Source organism: Amblyomma maculatum, chromosome 10, assembly GCF_055883805.1.
Source record: "Amblyomma maculatum isolate TAMU_Amacu chromosome 10, ASM5588380v1, whole genome shotgun sequence".
Classification (NCBI taxonomy): Eukaryota; Metazoa; Arthropoda; class Arachnida; order Ixodida; family Ixodidae; genus Amblyomma; species Amblyomma maculatum.
The window spans coordinates 38,642,370-38,661,209 of record NC_139353.1 but is presented as its reverse complement, the minus strand read 5'-3'; the positions used below and the strand labels follow the sequence as shown (position 1 = coordinate 38,661,209).

Here is an 18,840-nt window from a genome sequence, read left to right as displayed (position 1 = left end):
TCTTCCTTGCCTAATGGCCGGTGCAATAGCCACTTCCTCTGCCTCCGTGACCATACAGTTTTGGATCGAGGCGCTAACTACCTCCCGGCCTTCGCAGCCTGTGACCATGGCTATCGCCCTCTTTGCGTTGGTTTCGTATAAGGCTGCGTCGGTGAACCTTGACGTGTCTTGTTGGCGTATTGTTTTTTCATAATACTCTGCCCTTGCCTGTCTCCTTCCCGGGTGTAGGCGGGGGTTCATGTTTCTTGGCATGGGCCGAACTCTGTACCAATTTCTGACTTCCCGCGATACCTCTGTTGTCTTGTTATAAGCCTGTAGGTGTGTGCTATATCCCAGTCTTTCCAACACCCATCTTCCCGTCCTCGTTTGTAGAAGTCTGTTTAGCTGTGACTTGATTTGGGCTTCTGCTAATTCTTGTATTGTATTGTGTATACCCAGAGCTGCTAGCTTGTGGTTTGGTGTGTTCTTGGGGAGCTTGAGTGCGGTCTTAATCGCGGTCTTGATCGCGATTTTGATGATGGCGTCCGCTCTGTCTTTCTCTCCTTTTGTCATATTGAAGTAGGGTAGAGCATACTCTACTCTGCTAATAACGAGGCTCCGGGCAAGTTTGAATGTGTCGGGCTCCTTCATCCCCATCTTTTTGCTGGTCACCCGTGCTATCATTCGGGCGACCTGCTGGGTCGAGGTCTTGAGCAAATTAAGTGTGTGTTGACACCTTTGATTCGATTGGAGCCACATCCCGAGGATCCTCAGTTCAGTTCAGTTCAGTCGTTCAGTCGTGTCCGACTCTTCGTGACCCTATTGACCATGTCACGCCACGCTTTCCGGTCTCTCACTATCTTCCTAACATCACATAACTTCATCTGCAGTGCCTCGAGGATGCCATCTAACCATCGCGTTCGCTGCCTACCCCTTCTCCGGCAACCCTCAACCTTTCCCAACATGAAATCTTTCTCCAGCGACTCCTCTCTTCTCATCAGATGACCAAAGTAGCTGAGCTTTAACTTTAGAATTTGACCCTCCAAAGAGCAGTCAGGGTTTATGGTCGACAATATTGACTGATTTGATCTTCTGGCAGTCCAAGGAACTCTCAAGAGTCTTCGCCAGCACCACAATTCAAACGCGTCAATTCTTCGGCGGTCAGCCTTTTTCACAGTCCAACTCTCGCATCCATACATCACAGCTGGAAAGACCATAGCACGAGTTATACGGATCTTGGTTGGCAGACTAATGTCTCTGCTCTTTACTAGGCGGTCAAGGCTAACCATTGCTCTCTTTCCCAGAAGCAGGCGTCTCCTAATTTCATGGCTGCAGTCTCCTTCCGATGTAATCTTGGAGCCCAAGAAGAGAAAATCTGTCACAGCTTCCACTTCTTGTCCCTTGATGCTCCAGGACTTGATAGGGCGAGACGCCATGATCTTTGTCTTTTTAATGTTCAGTTTAAGCCCAAACTTCTCACTCTCTTCTTGTACGCGCATCAAAAGTCTCTTGAGTTCCGCTTCACTTTCTGCCATTAAAGTGGTATCATCCGCATATCTAAGGTTGTTGATACGTTTTCCAGCAATCTTCACTCCAGCTGAAGACTCGTCCAGACCGGCCTTCCTCATGATGCACTCTGCATATAGGTTAAATAGGCAGGGCGACAGTATGCAGCCTTGCCTCACTCCTTTCTCAATCGGAAACCAATCAGTAAGACCATGCCCAGTTCTGACTGTGGCCTCTTGCCCTTCATACAGGTTCCTGAGGAGACAGATGATGTGAATTGGAACTCCCATCTCTTGGAGAGCTTGCCACAATCTGCTGTGGTCTACGCAGTCAAACGCTTTCGCATAATCAATAAAGCAGAAGTAGATGGGTTTCTGGAACTCTCTTGCTTTTTCCATGATCCAGCGAAGGTTGGCAACTTGGTCTCTAGTTCCTCTGCCCTTGCGAAACCCAGCTTGCACGTCCGGAAGCTCCCGATCCACATACTGCTGCAGCCTACCTTGGAGGATTTTCAACATCACATCACCTTGCTAGCATGCGAAATAAGCGCGATCGTGCGGTAGTTGGAACAATCTTTGGCACTGCCTTTCTTTGGAATGGGGATGTAAACTGACCTCCTCCAATCCTGTGGCCACTGCAGGGTTGTCCAAATCTTCTGACATAATGTATGCAGAATGTTAACAGCGTCATGGTTGAGGTTTTGAAGCAACTCAGCTGGAATGCTATCAATTCCGCTAGCTTTGTTCTTAGCAAGGCTGGCTAAGGCCATTCAACTTCACTCTTCAGGATGCCCAGTTCGAGATCAGTTATCACAACCGTCTTATGTTGGGTTTGCACATTCGGGTCTTTCTTGTACAGTTCTTCTGTGTATTCCTGCCACCTCTTCTTTATCTCTGTGGCTTCAGTGAGGTCCTTGCCTCGTTTGCCCTTTATCACGCCCATCTTAGCACAGAAGCTTCCTTTGATATCTTTGATTGTCTTATACAGAGCTCTTGTGTTCCTTAATTGGCTGTTGTCCTCAACTGCTTGGCACTGTATGTTCAGGAAGGCATCCTTATCTCTCCTTGCTATTTTCTGAAAATCCGCATTGAGAACCTTGTATCTTTCTCTTTCCCCCACTTTTGCCATCCTCCTTTCCTCAGCTATTTGCAAAGCCTCTTCAGATAACCAGTTTGCTTTCTTGCATTTCTTTTGCTTTGGAACTACCTTAGTAGCAACTTCTTGTATTATATCACAAACATCAGACCACATCTCTTCGGGCTCTTTGTCTTCTAGATCTAATTCTTGAAATCGATTCCTCACTTCCACAGCATATTCTAATGGAACTTGATCCAGATTATACCTGAAAGGCCTTCTAGTTTTCTGCGTTTTCCTCAATCGAAGCTTAATCTTGGCAACAAGAAGCTGATGATCGGTGCCACAATCGGCCCCAGGCCTTGTTTTTACTGCTTGTATAGCGCTTCTCCATCTCTGCCAGCAAATAATATAATCGATCTGATTCCTGTACAGACCGTCCGGTGAAGTCCATGTGTACAGGCGCCTCTTGTGCTGTTGAAAATGAGTATTCGCTATGGTCAGGTTGTTTTCTTGACAAAACTCTACTAGCCTCTGCCCAGCTTCATTTGGCTCACCAAGACCGAACTTGCCTGTAATTCCGGATATTTCTTCACTCCCTACCTTAGCATTCCAATCTCCTATGAGAAAAACGACGTCTGATGATGGGGTGCGGTCTAAAAGGCATTGTAGGTCCGCATAAAATCTCTCATCAGCTTCTTCAGCAGTAGTGGTCGGTGCATAGACTTGGATAACTGTTATGTTGAAAGGGTGACCTTGGATCCGAAGTGAAATCATTCGGTCGTTTTTGGGGTTGTACCCTAGCACTGCTTTGCCCATTCTTCTGTTTACTATGAGAGCGACCCCATTCCTTCTCTTGGATTCGTGCCCACAATAAAAGACATAATGGTCGCCGGAGTTAAATTCTCCCATTCCGGTCCACTTGAGCTCGCTGATACCCAAGATATCAATGTTCAATCTGTCCATTTCTCGCTTGACGATATCCAGTTTACCTTGCGTCATAGATCTTACATTCCATGTTGCTATGTGATGTATCTCCTTGCAACATCGGACTTTCCGGTCGCTTCCCGACACATCCACAACTGAGCGTCCTTTTGGCTTTAGCCCAGCCGCTTCATTCGTCTTGGAGCTACTAGGAATCGCCCTTTGTTCATCCCCAGTAACATGTGGGACGCCTTCCAACCTGGGGGGCTCATCTTCCGGCGCCATATCATTAATGGTATTGTGACTGGCCATAGGGTTTTCTTGGCAGGAGATACTGGAGTGGGTTGCCATTACCTTCTCCAGTGATTCACATTTTGTCAGAACTCTCTGCCGTGACCTGTCTATCTTGGGTGGCCCTACACAGCAGAGCTCACGACTTCATCGAGTTTCGCAAGCCCCTCCGCCACGACAAGGCAGTGATCCATCGGTTGTCTTTTCGGGTACTGTCTCCCCTTGCAGCCGGATCTTGAGCTTGTGGCCTTGATCTGTGGGAGCAGAGCGGTTGCCCTTCCCTCGCCAGAATCTGATCAGTTCTGATTTCCTTGATGAGCACTCCAAGCCCCTCTGCTTTAGATATTCTTCGATGGCAGATGCTGCTTCTTGCAATTTCGCTTCCTTCTCCCCGAGTGATCCTGTGGTCGTCCAGATGGTGACGTCATCAGCATACATAGCGTGCTGTATGCCCTCCACCTTCTCGAGGCGCCTGGCCAGGCCAATCATTGCCACGTTGAACAGCGTAGGCAAAATGACTGCTCCTTGAGGTGTCCCTTTGTTGGGCGGGGAGAAGGTCTCTGTTTCTATATTACCAATCTTGATTTCGGCCGTCCGGTTACTCAGAAAGCTCCTAATGTACTCGTAGACTCTGGTTTCACAATTCTTGTCTGCCAGACCATCTAAGATCGCCTTGTGACTAACATTATCAAATGCACCTTTAATGTCCACTGCCAAAACCACGTGTTCTGCCGAGCGTGGGATACCCGTCAAGACCTCTTCTTTGATCTGCAGGAGAACGTCCTGGGCTGATAGCTTTTCTCTGAAGCCAAACATGGTGTCCGGCATCTGAGCGCTATCCTCTAAGTAATTTTGCAGTCTATTATTCACAACCCTCTCGAAAATCTTAAAGAGATGGGCCGCAAATTCTCTATTGCCAATTTTTTCCCGGGTTTCTGGATCATGATGACCACCGAGTGTTTCCACTGTGCTGGCACCGTACCTGTTTCCCAATGCTTGTTCATGAAATGCGCCAGTGCCTTGATATTGCTGTTGCTCCTGTTCCGAATTATGGCATTAGTGATCTTGTCGTCACCAGCCGCTGTGGTTCGAGTGGCACAAGTCTGTAGATTTATTACTTTGGTTTTGATAGGTGGGCACTGCTGTCATGGACTATGGAAATTTAATGCGAATATTGTCCCAGTTCTAGGCTTGGCAGCACTAACTTACTAGGCTGCATTTGAGGTAACAATAAGAATATTGTGCTATTTCAAATTGGAAGCGTCATAGTTTGCCTCATTATTACTCCTCTGCTTTAAAAAGTGACATTCCATAGGCAGCAGTTGGCACAATCTTGTAACATTCTGTGGCAGAGATCATAGACATTTATTTAACCTTTAAGTCAGCAATAATTCAAGACTAATGTATGTGCTGCCACATTATTTATACCACCAGGTATGAAGTACTTGTTATTTTTGTTTGTGCTGATCATACTTATCAGAAACCTCATTAATTTAGTGACTGACCCTGTGTTCCTTATTAAAAACTTTATTGTAGTGAAAGGTTGTATTATGAAGCCCTCTTTGCTAATTATGGTGCGCAAAAAAGATTTTACACCAATATGTTTAAACAATTTTCTTTTTTTTTTTTTTTGCGGCAAATCATAGCGCGGTTTTTGAAAGGCTCTATTTAAGAACATTAAGAGAAAAGCAGATATGCGCAGTAGAATAACACTTGAATGAACAATTATTTAAACAAATTATTCAGTTGTACGAACTTTCTTAGATTCCCCACCGAAGCTCAATTGAACGCTGTGCAAACGCCCTTCATTGTGATGAAATTCATTGTGTTGCTCACGTCAGTTGTATGAACATTTTCTGCGGCGTCATCGTATGTCTGCCAGGCCATATGAGGCACTTCAACAAGCATTTTTACGTTGAGGACCATGTTTCATTACTGCGTGACCAAAAGGAAAAGTGGACGTCATTTAGCTTTGAACTGAATTGCTGGCTTTGCACGCTTAGTAAGCTCCACAGCCATAGCCATCCATAGCCTGCTTCAGCCCTACTAGGCCTTTTAGCTCTAAGCAAGGCTACATACGCATGCTGGTTGTCTACTTGCAGAGGCTGAAGGCCTTTGCTGCCCATCAAATTGTTGTGCCAGACAAGGTTCTTTGCTTGCAAATGAATGCAGTGATAAACGGGCTGGGATATAATGTGAACACCCAGTGTTTCTTGCCGCTAATGCAAACAAGGTTCCGCGCACTTATTTTGGTTCAGCGCGTTTTCACTTAAACTTTTTTCTGAGGTCCCTTACGTGTAGTTTCACCGCATTACTTACATAAGGGGAAAAAAAAAATTTTTGATTGTCAAAATTTGAGAGGCTACAACAAAAATTTGCCGAAATTTTTAATAAATATCTATTCAGGAAATAGGAGAATAAGAACATCTAAGATCAATACGTTTTGTACATGCCTGCTGTTAGCAACAAGTACTATTCGAAGTTACAGTACTCTTCAAAACTAAGCTCTCAGAAAAATCAATTAATCGCCCGCAACGCTTTCAGCTGCTACTCAGTGCAGTGCCAAGGTCGACCCCGATTCATCGTGTCTGTGGTACAAAAAAGATGATGCAATGTTTAAATTGTCTGTTTCAGATGGTTATTAACAGCTATGGCATCTGTGATGATGGCCATTCTTGTATTGGAACTGGGTTATATCTTGGGTGAGTTTGCTTTTGCATAGAGTGTTGAAACTATGGTTTATATTTTATTTTAGTTCTTCAGCTACTTAATTCAGAACCCAAAGCAAATGGTAGCATGGCTGTGGCTGGTTAGCCAAACTAAGTTTCTGGCTTACCAAGGTTAGGGTGCCAAGAAGGGGGCATGTTATTCGAACATGACTTATATCCAGATCCGCACCCAGTAATGAAGCACCATCTCTCTGATTCTTTCCTTTCACGTTGATGGCATCGTTGCTACATACAGGAAGCATAAACAAGCACCATATATGTAGCGAACTGCAAAAAACACATAGGGACAAACCACGCCAAACCATGCGCTGACTGTCTTTCTTTCGCTGTCTCCACCGAAACACTGACGGTGCCCCTGACTGGAGCGGCCTGCTTTTTCCTAGTGGTCACGCGCAGAGGGTCACTTCTCTCAATGAGCAGCATGCGGTGTTCTTCACATCTTCCCTTCTAGGTACCCAACCAAGGTTTAGCCGAAGAAATGTCTACGGGTTTAAGTGTTGTATTCTGATAAAATTAACGCACTGCTGGCCATGATTTCCTTATATACCCTCGTTTTTCTGAAGGCATCCTCTTAATTCCTAACAAATGTTTTTTACACTGATCACTGCTGAGGATAACTGCCGGTTCTCTTTTACCCTTAACCCCTGGCACCTCTCTTAACAGTTTAGACACATCCCCTAATTTCAGCAATCCCAATCCCTGCTGTGGCTAATGACTTCAAGGATTTTGAATTGATTTGAATTAAAATTTACTTCAATTTACTTCAATACAAAAGGATGTTGCGAGGAGGTTTTGAAAAGAGAGTAAAAAGTTAGAAAGTTGATATAAATGCATTAGGGGAGGATGCCAGGCTAAAGGGTCAACTTTGGACTATTGGACTGATTTCGATAAAATTTTCATGAATGGCTTATCTTCCTCCTATTAGAATGTATTCTAAGGTTCATCACCTTAGTACAAATAGAAAAAAAGTTGTAGCTGTCGTAATGAGTAATTGAGTGTGTCAGCTTGGGAAAACTGTCATTTCAAAAGTTATAAAGGTGTACTAATCGTTTGGGCTTAGATAACTTTTAGATAGTTCATCGTGCAGGGTGAGGCCAATAGCGGATTCTTTATGACATTCTTGCAAAAATCTAAGCACTTTAAAAGCGAACCTAACTTTTTCTGTTGTCATTGCAAGTCACATATTTGACAATTTTTTTTTCTTATGAATAATTAGGAATCCAAAAAGTACCTGATCTTCATCATCATCAGCTGAACTACACCCACTGCAGGGTGAAGGCCTCTCCCATGCTCCTCCAATTAACCGTAGCTGCATCCACTTGACCCCTGCGAACTTCTTAAAGGGCAACTCGAGCGATTTTTCGAACATACGGAGTTAATGATTGATTTATATTGCTGAAGGCTTGGTCATCATATTACGCGATAACATTTTTTGCAATACCCAAGCAATAACTTTAAGTAATCAAAAAACTTTATTCAAAATTGCAACTCCTGCGCGGGGCCCGAAGAGCAGTGCCTTGCATTACATCACGTGATGACAATGCACGCGTGCAGCCGCTCTGCACGTACTCGTTGTAGTTCTGCTTAGGTGTCTGAACGTCAATCCCTCGATCTCATCAGACAGGGACTGCTAGGACTATAGTCATTTAAATGCAATTAAAAAAAAAAGGAACAAGCAATATTACACTTGCATGGTCAACAAGGGCAGAACGAGCGAGTGGTTTTAAATGCGGTCAAATTATTGGCATATGAAGCATTACTTCCCTAGAATTTTTAAGCCATTTATGTTCTCACAAACCTCGATGCAAGTGGCCGGCAATGTCATCAGCGAATCGCAGATTACTGAGGTATTCTCCATCTAGCATTATCCCTAACTGCTCCCATTCCAAGTCTCTGAATACTTCCTCTAAGCAAGTTGTGAATAGTACTGGAGAGATCGTGTCTCCTTGCCTTACCTTGTTCCCAATGAAATTTTAGCTCAGAAACCACCTTGAAAGCAGCCTTTGGCGGAAGAGTTTGTTGTAAAAAGTGCTAACTAAGAAAAAAAAGAGTCCAGAAGTTTTAGAACAAACTATTCAAGTTTAGGGCTTAAAGTAACATTTCAAAGTGGTCTGGTGCATATACTGGGCTGTCCTTTTCAACATGACACTACTGCTCTGTGGCGATTGCTTCGAGTTGCCCCCTTTTTTTCTCAGCTCTACAGCTGTTCGATGCAGTTTATCGTCACAACTCTTACTAGTGCATCTCCATTACTACAAGTTTTGTGAATTTTTTTTATGGTTGTGTCAGTAAACACTGTTAACCTACATGCTATCTGAAGCCTTGTTCTTGTTTTCCTACTTGCAGCCCATCAATCTTTGACCATTCCTGTGTCCCAAATGCACATGCAGTTTACAAAGGCCCCAAACTGCTGCTAAGAGCTGCCGAAAACATCACCTGCGACAGTGTTGAAGGTGTAAGTTGTGCCGGCGTTGTTCTGTTTTTTTTTTTTAATATTTTGGTAGATACGCTGTAAAGCCTCATTAATTCAAAGTCTTTGGGATTGCAAAAAATGTTCAAATCAACCAGGGATTTTTTGTTAACTGAACACAGCAAAAAAAGTCCTGTGGAGGCAAAAATATTCACTGCTAAAGTGAGCTGCGTACGCCACTTCGTCATCCTGCCAACACACCCGGTTTCGTGGTTTCCTGTGGGGTAGCACTGCATTGCTCATGCAGCTTCAGTAAAACACATTACGATGCCAGCATTGGTCAAAAGTGAAACGGCGCTTCATCCTGTCTTCCACACTCGAGTGTGGCGCAAATAGCTTGTGGAAAATCTGCATGGCTGTATAGTTTTGGTATAGTACTGTACTCCATTTCATCATCAGGTGCTACAAGCTAGTGCTCTTTGTTGTGCAACCTGCATCCGCGACACAAAATAGTGTGTTGCTTGTGGTGAGCGAAAAATAACAAATGCTTTGCCGGCAGGCTTCATGGATGGTACATTTGTCATCGGCGCAACAAAAAACGCTCTTATTGTGAGCGCATCGATTGAGACCTGTGATTTTGTATTTTGCATTTGTCGTCTTTTTCCATTTCACGCTTTCGCTGTCCCTGCAACCCTGACTGCCATGTTTACTCTTTCCGGCTCTTTCTCACTTTTGAGAAAATCGTGTTCAGCCCAGCGGCCCCAGCCACCTCTCCTGTACGCATTTTCTCAACAGTTCGTGCATCCAATTTGTCAAGGCACGCCAAGCAAGTAATTGCAAATGTGGACTCCCGTACCAAAATCCGTTTTCCGTGCTGCGAGCGAGGACACCGGAATACTTCCTCGTACCATTGCCAAAATCAGGGAGGATCGTCTGCGTGGGTTTTTGGCTTCTCCAAAGAAAAGGCCTCGCAACGTGAAGTATTCAAGCTTGCGAACAGTCAAGAATGACAGCTACACAGTCCATGCCATCCGTCTGAAAGTGCACAGTATGTACGCGAACAAGGCAGTCCTGACACTGTACAGAGTGCTAAAGGCTGTCAATGAGGATGATGACCTGCCGAATTTCAAGGAAATGACGTCGTGGAGGTTGAGAAGGACATCGGATTCACATTTGCAAAAAAAGAAAACGAAACCTTGCGCTGATCGAGCGAAGTGACATCATTGCCTGGCGTCGCGGGAACCTGTGGGCGATCAAGGAATTTCGGGGACGGGGCAGGTGCGAGTCGTTCCTTGCTCATTTTCTTAAGCAGCAAGTTTAGGATGACTACATTAGAGCTTGATGTTAGTGTTGCAACCTCATAGTCGTAACAGTGAGTGTAAACAACAAGGGAGCAATAAAGTCAAGATAATTCTTTTTCTCAATTGTTTTTGAGTGGCTGTTTGTGAGACAGTGGTCAGCAGTGTGTTTGTTGCAATGCGTTGCCTACTTACATGCTGTAGTATGTTTGTTTACATACAAGCATTAACACTTTCCTGTCCGCGTTTATTCACATCGATAACCCACTATCGATGGTTTCACGATTCGATTTTTCCCGCTTTTGAAAACTCCTTGACAAGTGGCGGCATCCAGTGGGAAATAGGAGAACCATTCTTTCAATTTCACTCGGTTTTTTTTCCGCCGTGCTGTGCTGTTAGCTGGTCTCCGGAGTCAGGTGGCCGAGGCTCCTTGTTTACATCATAGCGTCGATGTCACGCACTGCTGCTGCTCGGAAACGGAATGTTTCTGCGGAAATTGACGCATCTGAGAGCTCATTTTTGGACGCGAACAGCATCAGTGATGATTCTGAAGGTGACTTCTTCAGCTCTTCAGACTTCAGCACCGATAGCGAACCTACGTCAAACCGACCCAAAATGTTGACAGCTATGCCCCGATAAGTTTCGCTTCCGCCCCCAAAAAGTTCCCCTTTTGCTGCGTGCTGATCGGAAGGGATCAGTGTTCTGAAGGTCACAACTGTTACCTGCAGGGTGGTAATGTCTTTCGGGTGGGATTACTTGCCGTAGCCAGCGCACAGAGTCGTGTTTTCCACTAGAGGACAGCCAGGGGTCGACCTCAGCGCAGTCGACCTCGACTACTATTTTCTTTCCTAACTCGGCAAATACTGTACACAGAAAGCTAGAATTCGCAGCAATGTTACATTGGACCTTGCTTTAAAAAAATGTGTATGATGAAATTTTTTTATGGTTTGAAGAAAATTTGATGCGTGTTTTTTCTAGCAACAATTTTTTCTGATAGTTTTTTTCATCACTTACGCAACAAAGATGTTAATTGTGATTAATACTGTGAAGAGAACTTTCTCCTCTACAATTTGGTACCATGCACTCCTGTACCAAGCCAGCTTTGCTAAAACAAAATTAAAAAGAAAATTATAACACCACCCAAAAACCAATACTTTTTTCGCGGACAGGAAAGGGTTAACGCATGCACTCAGTTGTTTCGCATTTGCAGGTGCATCATCTACCTAGATGAAAATTGGGACAATGCAGGGCACACAAAAGAAAAGCAGAACAAGACTGTCAAGTCATCTCGGGATGCCTTCCTGAAAGGTTTAACAGCGGGATTGGCTACGCCTTCGGGCAAAGGGGCCTGTTTAATCCTTGTACATGCTGGGAGCAGTCCAACAGGATTCATGCAAGACGCTGCCAATTTCTTCAGAGCAAAAAAGGGCAACCACACTGACTACCACTCTAATATGGATGGCAGCTACTTTGAGATGTGGTTCACCGACAAGCTTTTGCCAAACATTCCGGCCAATAGCATTGTCGTCATGGACAATGCTCCATATCATAGCGTGGCTCTTGAAAAAGTACCTACCAAGTCTACACATAAAGCCGATATTCAGCTTTGGCTCACAAAGGAGGGTGTTCTGTGAGGTCAAAGGACATGGTGAGAGCAGAACTGCTGGAGCTTTCTCAAAAGGTAAACACACCCAGCGTTGTGTACCGCATCGACACCCTGGCAGCTACCCATGGCCACGAAGGGCTTCTACCACCGTACCACTGCGAGTTCAACCCCATCGAATTTTTTTGGAGCCAGGTGAAGGGATACATCTCAAGTTACAGCAAATGGTTCTCTTTGACTGAGGTGGAAAAGCTCCTGCCGGAAAACTGGCAAAACTGTTCTGTTCATGGCAACTGCGTTGCCATGCGTTGCCATGAACAGAACAGTTCAGAACAGAATACTATTGCGTTGCCATGCATGGAGACTGAAGCATGGCAACGCAATAGGATTGTTGACGCTGAAATTGGACCGGTTGTCTTCAGCATTTCAGCAATAATTGTTCCATTTAAGTTAAAAAATTAAATTTTAAATTTAAAAGTTAAATGTTAAGTTAAAATTTTCAACCCTAGAAAAAATTGTGAGCATGCTGGATGTATCCAAATAAATAAAACGGTTTGCAGTGAGAGGACAGTTGAAATGAAACAATTATTGCACTGTACATTAAGTGGGCTGAGAACTAAGAGCATACAACAAGCTCACGTTGTCCTTTTTTTTTTTTGCCATCTCTTTTTTTTTTTTTTTTTTTCACTGTGTTTTGCAGTGAGTGCTGTTTACTCTCATTTTGATTTTGATTTTTCTTCCAGCTCTGAGTGCTTTGAAGGTGCCCAACAGAGGAGCCATGTGTCTGCCTTTTGCTCCTTCTGTGACATAGTTGTTATTAACTCCAATAGAAGGCACATGCAGGCAATGCGCATGGCACCAATATCTCACAATCTCTGCGTCACAATGTGTTGCGATGCTGCATTGGTTTAAAATATGCCTGCAGAATTTTTGAATTAATAATGCAAGAACTTACTGCTTATCACGTCCGAGCCTTTTTCGTCTCTTCTTGCCATTCTTTTTGCACTGAAGGCTGCAAATTGTTGCGAGCAATGTCAGATGCTTGTGAGATTTCACGAATTGGCAGCATTTTGTGCAGTTTATTGATGCATGAACAGTTTATGATTAGGACACCTCAGATTTTCTGTATTTTCCACCTTCCCACATATAGCAGTACTTCTTTTTTGTATAATATTTATGCTAACCATTGAAGTTTTTTTTGCATGATGCATCCCTGGTCTGCCTTTTTTTATTAATATTTTGTGTTTATTTTGTAGTATGGATGTATAGCATGTTGGTGAAGCCTGTGGCACGATGTTGTACAGTTAATTTATCAAATCTTCTCCTTCCCTCTTTTCTTCTTAGTTACTTTTATAAAGTGCGACATGTTTATTCTTTCCGAGAATTTTTAGTGTGGTCGCATAACGATTTTAATGCCAAATGTTTTTATCGTTCAGATCAGAGTAAGCTACATCGACCTGCTGGCTTCGAAGGAGGCGAGGATGCAGGAGTTGTCAAGCCAGTACTACTTCCTCTGTTCGTGTATAAGGTGCAGCGACATGGTACGTGCTTCTCACATGTTCTTGGTACTACATTTTGTAGTCAAGGTCAGGACTGCAGCTTGTGTTCCCCCGATTCTCAAAGTCACATTGTGTCATATTATCCATACAATCCAACTGCAAAAGCTAGAGGAAGTGGGAAACACACTTTGGTGTTTAGGTTTTTGTTTAGCTTACTGCAGTCTTTTTTTTTTTTTTTCGTATAATATGTTAAATCTCTTGTTACAAGGATGGCAATGTGCTTTCGTTGCCAACTTTGTTTTAGGTCCCAGTATTCCTTTTATATCTTGTGCTTCTGTGTAGATGCGTTTGAGTAGTCAGAAGTCCTATACAGCTTCCCTTTTCATGTCTACCTGTCCATCCACTGTGTTTTGTTCGTGCTGTAACTCATCGTGAGCTTCCTAAATGTTCTCTGAAATTTACTTGCTGTACTATTGTGCTCTGCAGTACGGGGTATGCAAAAATAAAAGGTACTTCATAGCCATGCGCATTGGTGCAGTCTGGGTCATCACGAAGTAGACTGAAGAGAAGCATGCCACGCGTCCCTGCGTTGTTTGTTTCTAAAAGCAGCTCTCAAGCTCACTAGTGTGCATCAGGGGCGTAGCCAGGGGGAGGGCTTATGGGGCTTCAGCCCCCCACGAAATTTTTTCGTACTGTCATACACCGCAGACAATCACCAGAGCCGGAAATCAATCTGGACTTTTGTCTCCAGTATGTCTTTTTCACGCTTAAAAAAAAAGAGATTTCGGCGCGAATAAAAACAAAAAAAGATTTATTTAGTTTTCTGAAATTGTTCATCGGATCAAAGAAAGGAGAGCAGCCATACTATCAGATTAGCTGACAAAGCACGCAGAGATGGGATGCGTGGAGAAAAAAAGAAAAACTGGGAGGGAGCGTGACGCCACCTGCACAGCCTCCGCAGGCCAAACTCTATCTTCTGACGCCGCGCTGTCTTCTCCCTCTCGGGCCTCTTGTTCGCACTGGTTCTCGGTGTTTTTAGCCGCTATGTATGCTCCGGTGGTAACTCTGTCGAAGTAGTCTGCTTAGAGTCCTCGTCTGTTCATAATACTTCAGTTTGTTAGAGTGCAGATGCTGCATTATGATCAAAGTTATAAGCACACTGGAGAGAGTGCAAGCAACCATTTCATCTGCCGGTCCGTCAGGAAGACTCCGTATTCGAACTAATGTTAATTGTGCGTCTGGAAAACTAGCTATGATGAATTTTTAGTTCTGCATTTGATAAATTAGACAAATGATTTTCGTCTGAAACAATACATGCGCAGGACACTCGATGGAATGAAAGCCCCGGACGGTATTATTATTCCGCGCAATATTTCCATCCGTCGATGGAATGAAAGCCCCGGACGGTATTATTATTCCGCGCAATATTTCCATCCGGGTATGCACAATTTATGGCGCAGTTGAGAGGTGACAGGTTGGTGATAGGTATCTCGATACGGAGGAGGCTGAGCAGCGACGTCAGCCCCCCTCGAAAAAAATTTCTGGCTACGCCACTGGTGTGCATTGCTATGCTACGTGTTTTAAGGGAGATTCTTCTTGAAAAAGTTTTTTCTTTATTTTGGACCTACAATGATGAAACTCAGCTCATTGATAGTGTTTTTCATGCTGATTCCAAATATGGTCTTAGTTTTTATATATTTCGAATAGCTTTTGTGTAATAGAGACCTCTAGAGTAAAATATTTAGGGCTTTTTGTGCACACTTTTTTAGGGAGTAAAATTACGTTTGAAGCAGCCTGCTGTAGCTCATATTGCTGCTTAGGTAAAGTAGTGTGTGCAAAACTACTTGAAATTTATGCACAATATCCTTTATATAACAATAAATTCACCAAAAGTGTATATTCTGGGTGCTGTTAGTCAAAGTTCTGAACTTTTTCGAAAAAATGTAGAAGAGATAGCGATAATTCAGATAAATATCCCCATTCTGCGCACTTTGAAGCAGCTGTGTACAAAATTTAATCCAAATCCAGCAATTATAAGTACTTGAAAGTTTGTGCACAAAATGCCAAAAATACCGAAAACTGCAAATGGAGAAAAACGCATCTGAAAGTTTCAAACGCCTGTATTTTTAAAAAACATTACACAAGCACATGAAATTTCTTCACAAGATACAAAAGTGTGTCTCAAACACAGCCATGTTGTTACAATTCTCCTGCCCCATACATTGGCCCCTCCTGGCCTTCGCAAATGGAGTCCGTCAGACATGCCCTTTCACTATGTTGCGGCGGTGCACTCGGGCTTCGGCTGTTTGGCGGTCACGCTTTCAGCTGCAGCTCTTATGGCCTCAGCATGAACTTTTTTCCCGATCGCTGCAAAGGTTTTATGATGCAACAGCATCGGCAAGCCGAGAATGCCACAAAACCAAGACGTTTGTTTGTGCCCGATACCTATCGCGCACGCAGCTACGATCACCTTGATGTTCATAGCGAAACTGTCTCGGGAGCTCCCACTCCGATAGCTGCGGCTTTCACAGGCTCCATCCGCAAGTCCACCGGGCACAACACAGCATGAAGTATATGTAGAGGAAAGCAGCGATGCAGGGCACTCGCTATTTTCGCAGCGGAGCTCAAGAAATGCTGAAAGGCCCTTCCGTTTTTCGGGCGGCTCACATACCGTAAGGGTGCACGTTGGGCAAGCAGCCCCGCTTACCAGTAACGTAAGTGCACTGATGTTACATATCGCTGCACTTGTGGGATGGCAACTGCTCTCTGCTCTGTCATTTTCAAAAAGTCAAATCTTGACCTCTGAGGCGCTCACAAAGTTCACCGGGGCTTCAAGTTCACCCAAGTGGCCGTTGCCCTGGTTAGGGCTAGCTGGCATTGGGTGACGCCTTCGGCTGTCGTTTTCCGTCGAGGCTTGCGACAACATCCCCGGTATGCTTTCTTCGTTTGAGTTTTCTGGGCTCGAAAATCACACTGCTTCGGTTCGTCATTCATTTCTAACAAATTGAAGAAACGGGCTGGAAAAATCAATGTGTACAGCGCACAATACGAAACAGACGATAGCGAAAGTTAGGCTTCGCCACAGTTGTGCATCGATCTCGGCCAATGGCGGCTACGCTAGAGCACCACGTGATTTAAAGGGCCAGTAGAAGCGCTCGACATAGGCGCTGAAAACGCATTTTTTAAATTATATTGAGTCGAAATACGGAACTGCGGAAGGTGCTGTCTGTGAGAAGGCTTACACTACCTCCTCGAGCAAACGGAAATGGCGGACGGTGCCGCGTTTTCGAGAGGCAGATGCTCGCAACTTGACAAAGTCCAAGGAAAGTAGCAGTTTCTCAAGCTACCGTGGCTCAATAAAATGGGATTTTTACTAACTTTGCGTTCGAATTCTGCCTTGATTTTTCGGGGAATTGCAGCTGAATGCCCAAGGATAATTTTATAGTCAAACTCAAAACTGAAAAAGTTCGCTACAAACTCGGTTTTTCGACGCACATCTCCCCTTAAGATACAGTAGAGCATTGTTGGTAGGCTTTTCAAGAAATGTCGGGGAAAAGCTTGTTACCCAAGAAAACGCACGAAAATTCATTCAGATTTTGAAGTATGTGACTTAAGAATGCAACTCAGAGGCATTTATTGGCACTGCCGCCTCTTTATAACGACTGGTGATACTTCAGGCCATCCCACTTATATACCGTGGAAGAGCTGCCCTAGCGGCCGCTTCAGCCTGGCCCGCTCCTACTGTTGGTTGCTGAAGCTATTACATGATCAGAATTAGGCGAAGTTATGAACACACTTGCTGGGAAGTCATGTTATATGGGAACATACGAACTAAAACAGCGTTAATGCTGTAGTTTTGGCTAGTTGGCGGTCAGTGGTGAAGAACAGTGCATGAGAAACCACTGCATTCCTGGTGCAGTATCTTTCATTAAACCAGAAAAAAAAACTAACTTTATTTGTCATTTTGTTTCTCTAGGTTTTACGCATGTGAACTGGAATCATGTTAATGAAGCGTTACTGTATTACAAGTGCATTGTCCAAGTGGTGGTCACTGGCACAGCTTTAATGCGAGGATTAAATCTCAGAAGTTCTGACAGACATGTGGAATTGCCGGTTTTTGTGTGAACCTGGTGTCCAGAAAATATCTGGGCTATGTCTATATGATATGATTGCCCTACAATGCACCAGTCAGTGTTCTGTCGTTTTTCTGTATTGTGCGTGCATATGGCACCAAAATTTAAGGATTGCTGTGGGCCTTAAGTAATTCAACCTCTGCATTCAACACCCAGGTACCTGATTGTGTGACGGAGAAGTCTTCAACACTTACTGCTAGTGTGAAAGAAAAGATAAAGGAGCTCGAGAAAAATGGTGAGGACTGACTGCTTTACTTTTTGAATTGTTTCTTTTTTCAGTGCAATGCCGCCATGGTTACCCTCATGGCGCTGCAATACATTCTTCAAAAGGAAACCTTAGGCCTAGGACAGGCTGCTACGGTGCAGACCAATTTTAACGATACCAGATATAGCGATATATCACTTATAACGATCAAATTCTTGAGATTTATCATTTTTACTATTGCCCCTATGTAAAAATAAACAAGATATAACGATCAATTATCAGCGGTACATCGAATACAACGATAGCTTTATTACTGCCCGGTAGGTGTTTACCACGGAAATTTGGCTAGATATTCAATAAAGATAAAATATTCAGAAGACAATAACCTGAAAACTCGAAAGCGGCGAAAGCGGAAGAAAATGAGCACTATCATCATCGTAATCGCAGCCACGCAAAGGGGGCTGCTGCAGCCATATCGGCATCGTCATCGCCGATTCTGTGTCCGTGAAAGAATGCGGCGACCGCATTGACGGACGGCGCGATAGCTGTCGAGATGAAACGGCAGATTCATGGGGATTTTTTGGCAGGGTTTCAAGGTTGGAAGCATCGTGAAAAAATAGACATTCGCACTCTACGAGTTTAATGATCATCAAGGCCTCAGATGTCCTTCAGTTCATCTAGTCGCTAATCGGTTTCGTGCACGCAAAAAGGACTGCCGCCAGTGTACAAGCTACTGGAAGCGATGCTCACACCAATTGTCAAGGTTCAGCTGCTGCTCAAGCGAGCACGAATTTCCAACTTCTTTAAGTATGCTAAAGTTATTTGTGGCTATTGATGTATACTGTAATAGAATGTTTGGTGCTCTTTACGATAATTAGCATTGTTCAACCCGATTTGCTCATTGCTAGTAAGTAGGCAAGCCTACATGGATGGGAAGATACGCGGGTGTGCTCTCTTTTTCTTCATTTTTCTTTTTTTCTCTGCCGGTTTAGATACAACGATAATTGGTTATAACGATCGTATTTTCAGTGTTTTTCAATATCATTATAAGTGGACTCACTGTAGTAGTTGGAGGCGACGTAAAAAATTGTGCAGTGCAGCACTGCATAGGAGCTTGTTCGGCATTTGGAAATCGAAGATCTACATTTACATAACTTTTGTTAATTGCTCATTATTTTTAAAATTTAGC

General features: G+C 43.9%; 1 protein-coding gene and 1 pseudogene across 2 annotated transcripts in view; both read left to right on the top strand.

The window, feature by feature from the left end:
* The window catches only part of LOC146176206 (histone-lysine N-methyltransferase SMYD3-like), a 45,977-nt gene that overhangs the window by 10,594 nt on the left and 16,543 nt on the right, over positions 1-18,840 (top strand). For both annotated transcript variants that reach the window (XM_084582522.1, XM_084582524.1), the window contains 4 exons: positions 6,409-6,476; positions 8,850-8,958; positions 13,251-13,355; positions 17,603-17,681. In XM_084582522.1, the coding sequence (XP_084438648.1) occupies positions 6,409-6,476; positions 8,850-8,958; positions 13,251-13,355; positions 17,603-17,681 (361 nt within the window). The remainder of the gene's footprint in view (positions 1-6,408; positions 6,477-8,849; positions 8,959-13,250; positions 13,356-17,602; positions 17,682-18,840) is intronic.
* LOC146176207 (uncharacterized) lies at positions 11,577-12,287 on the top strand (annotated as a pseudogene).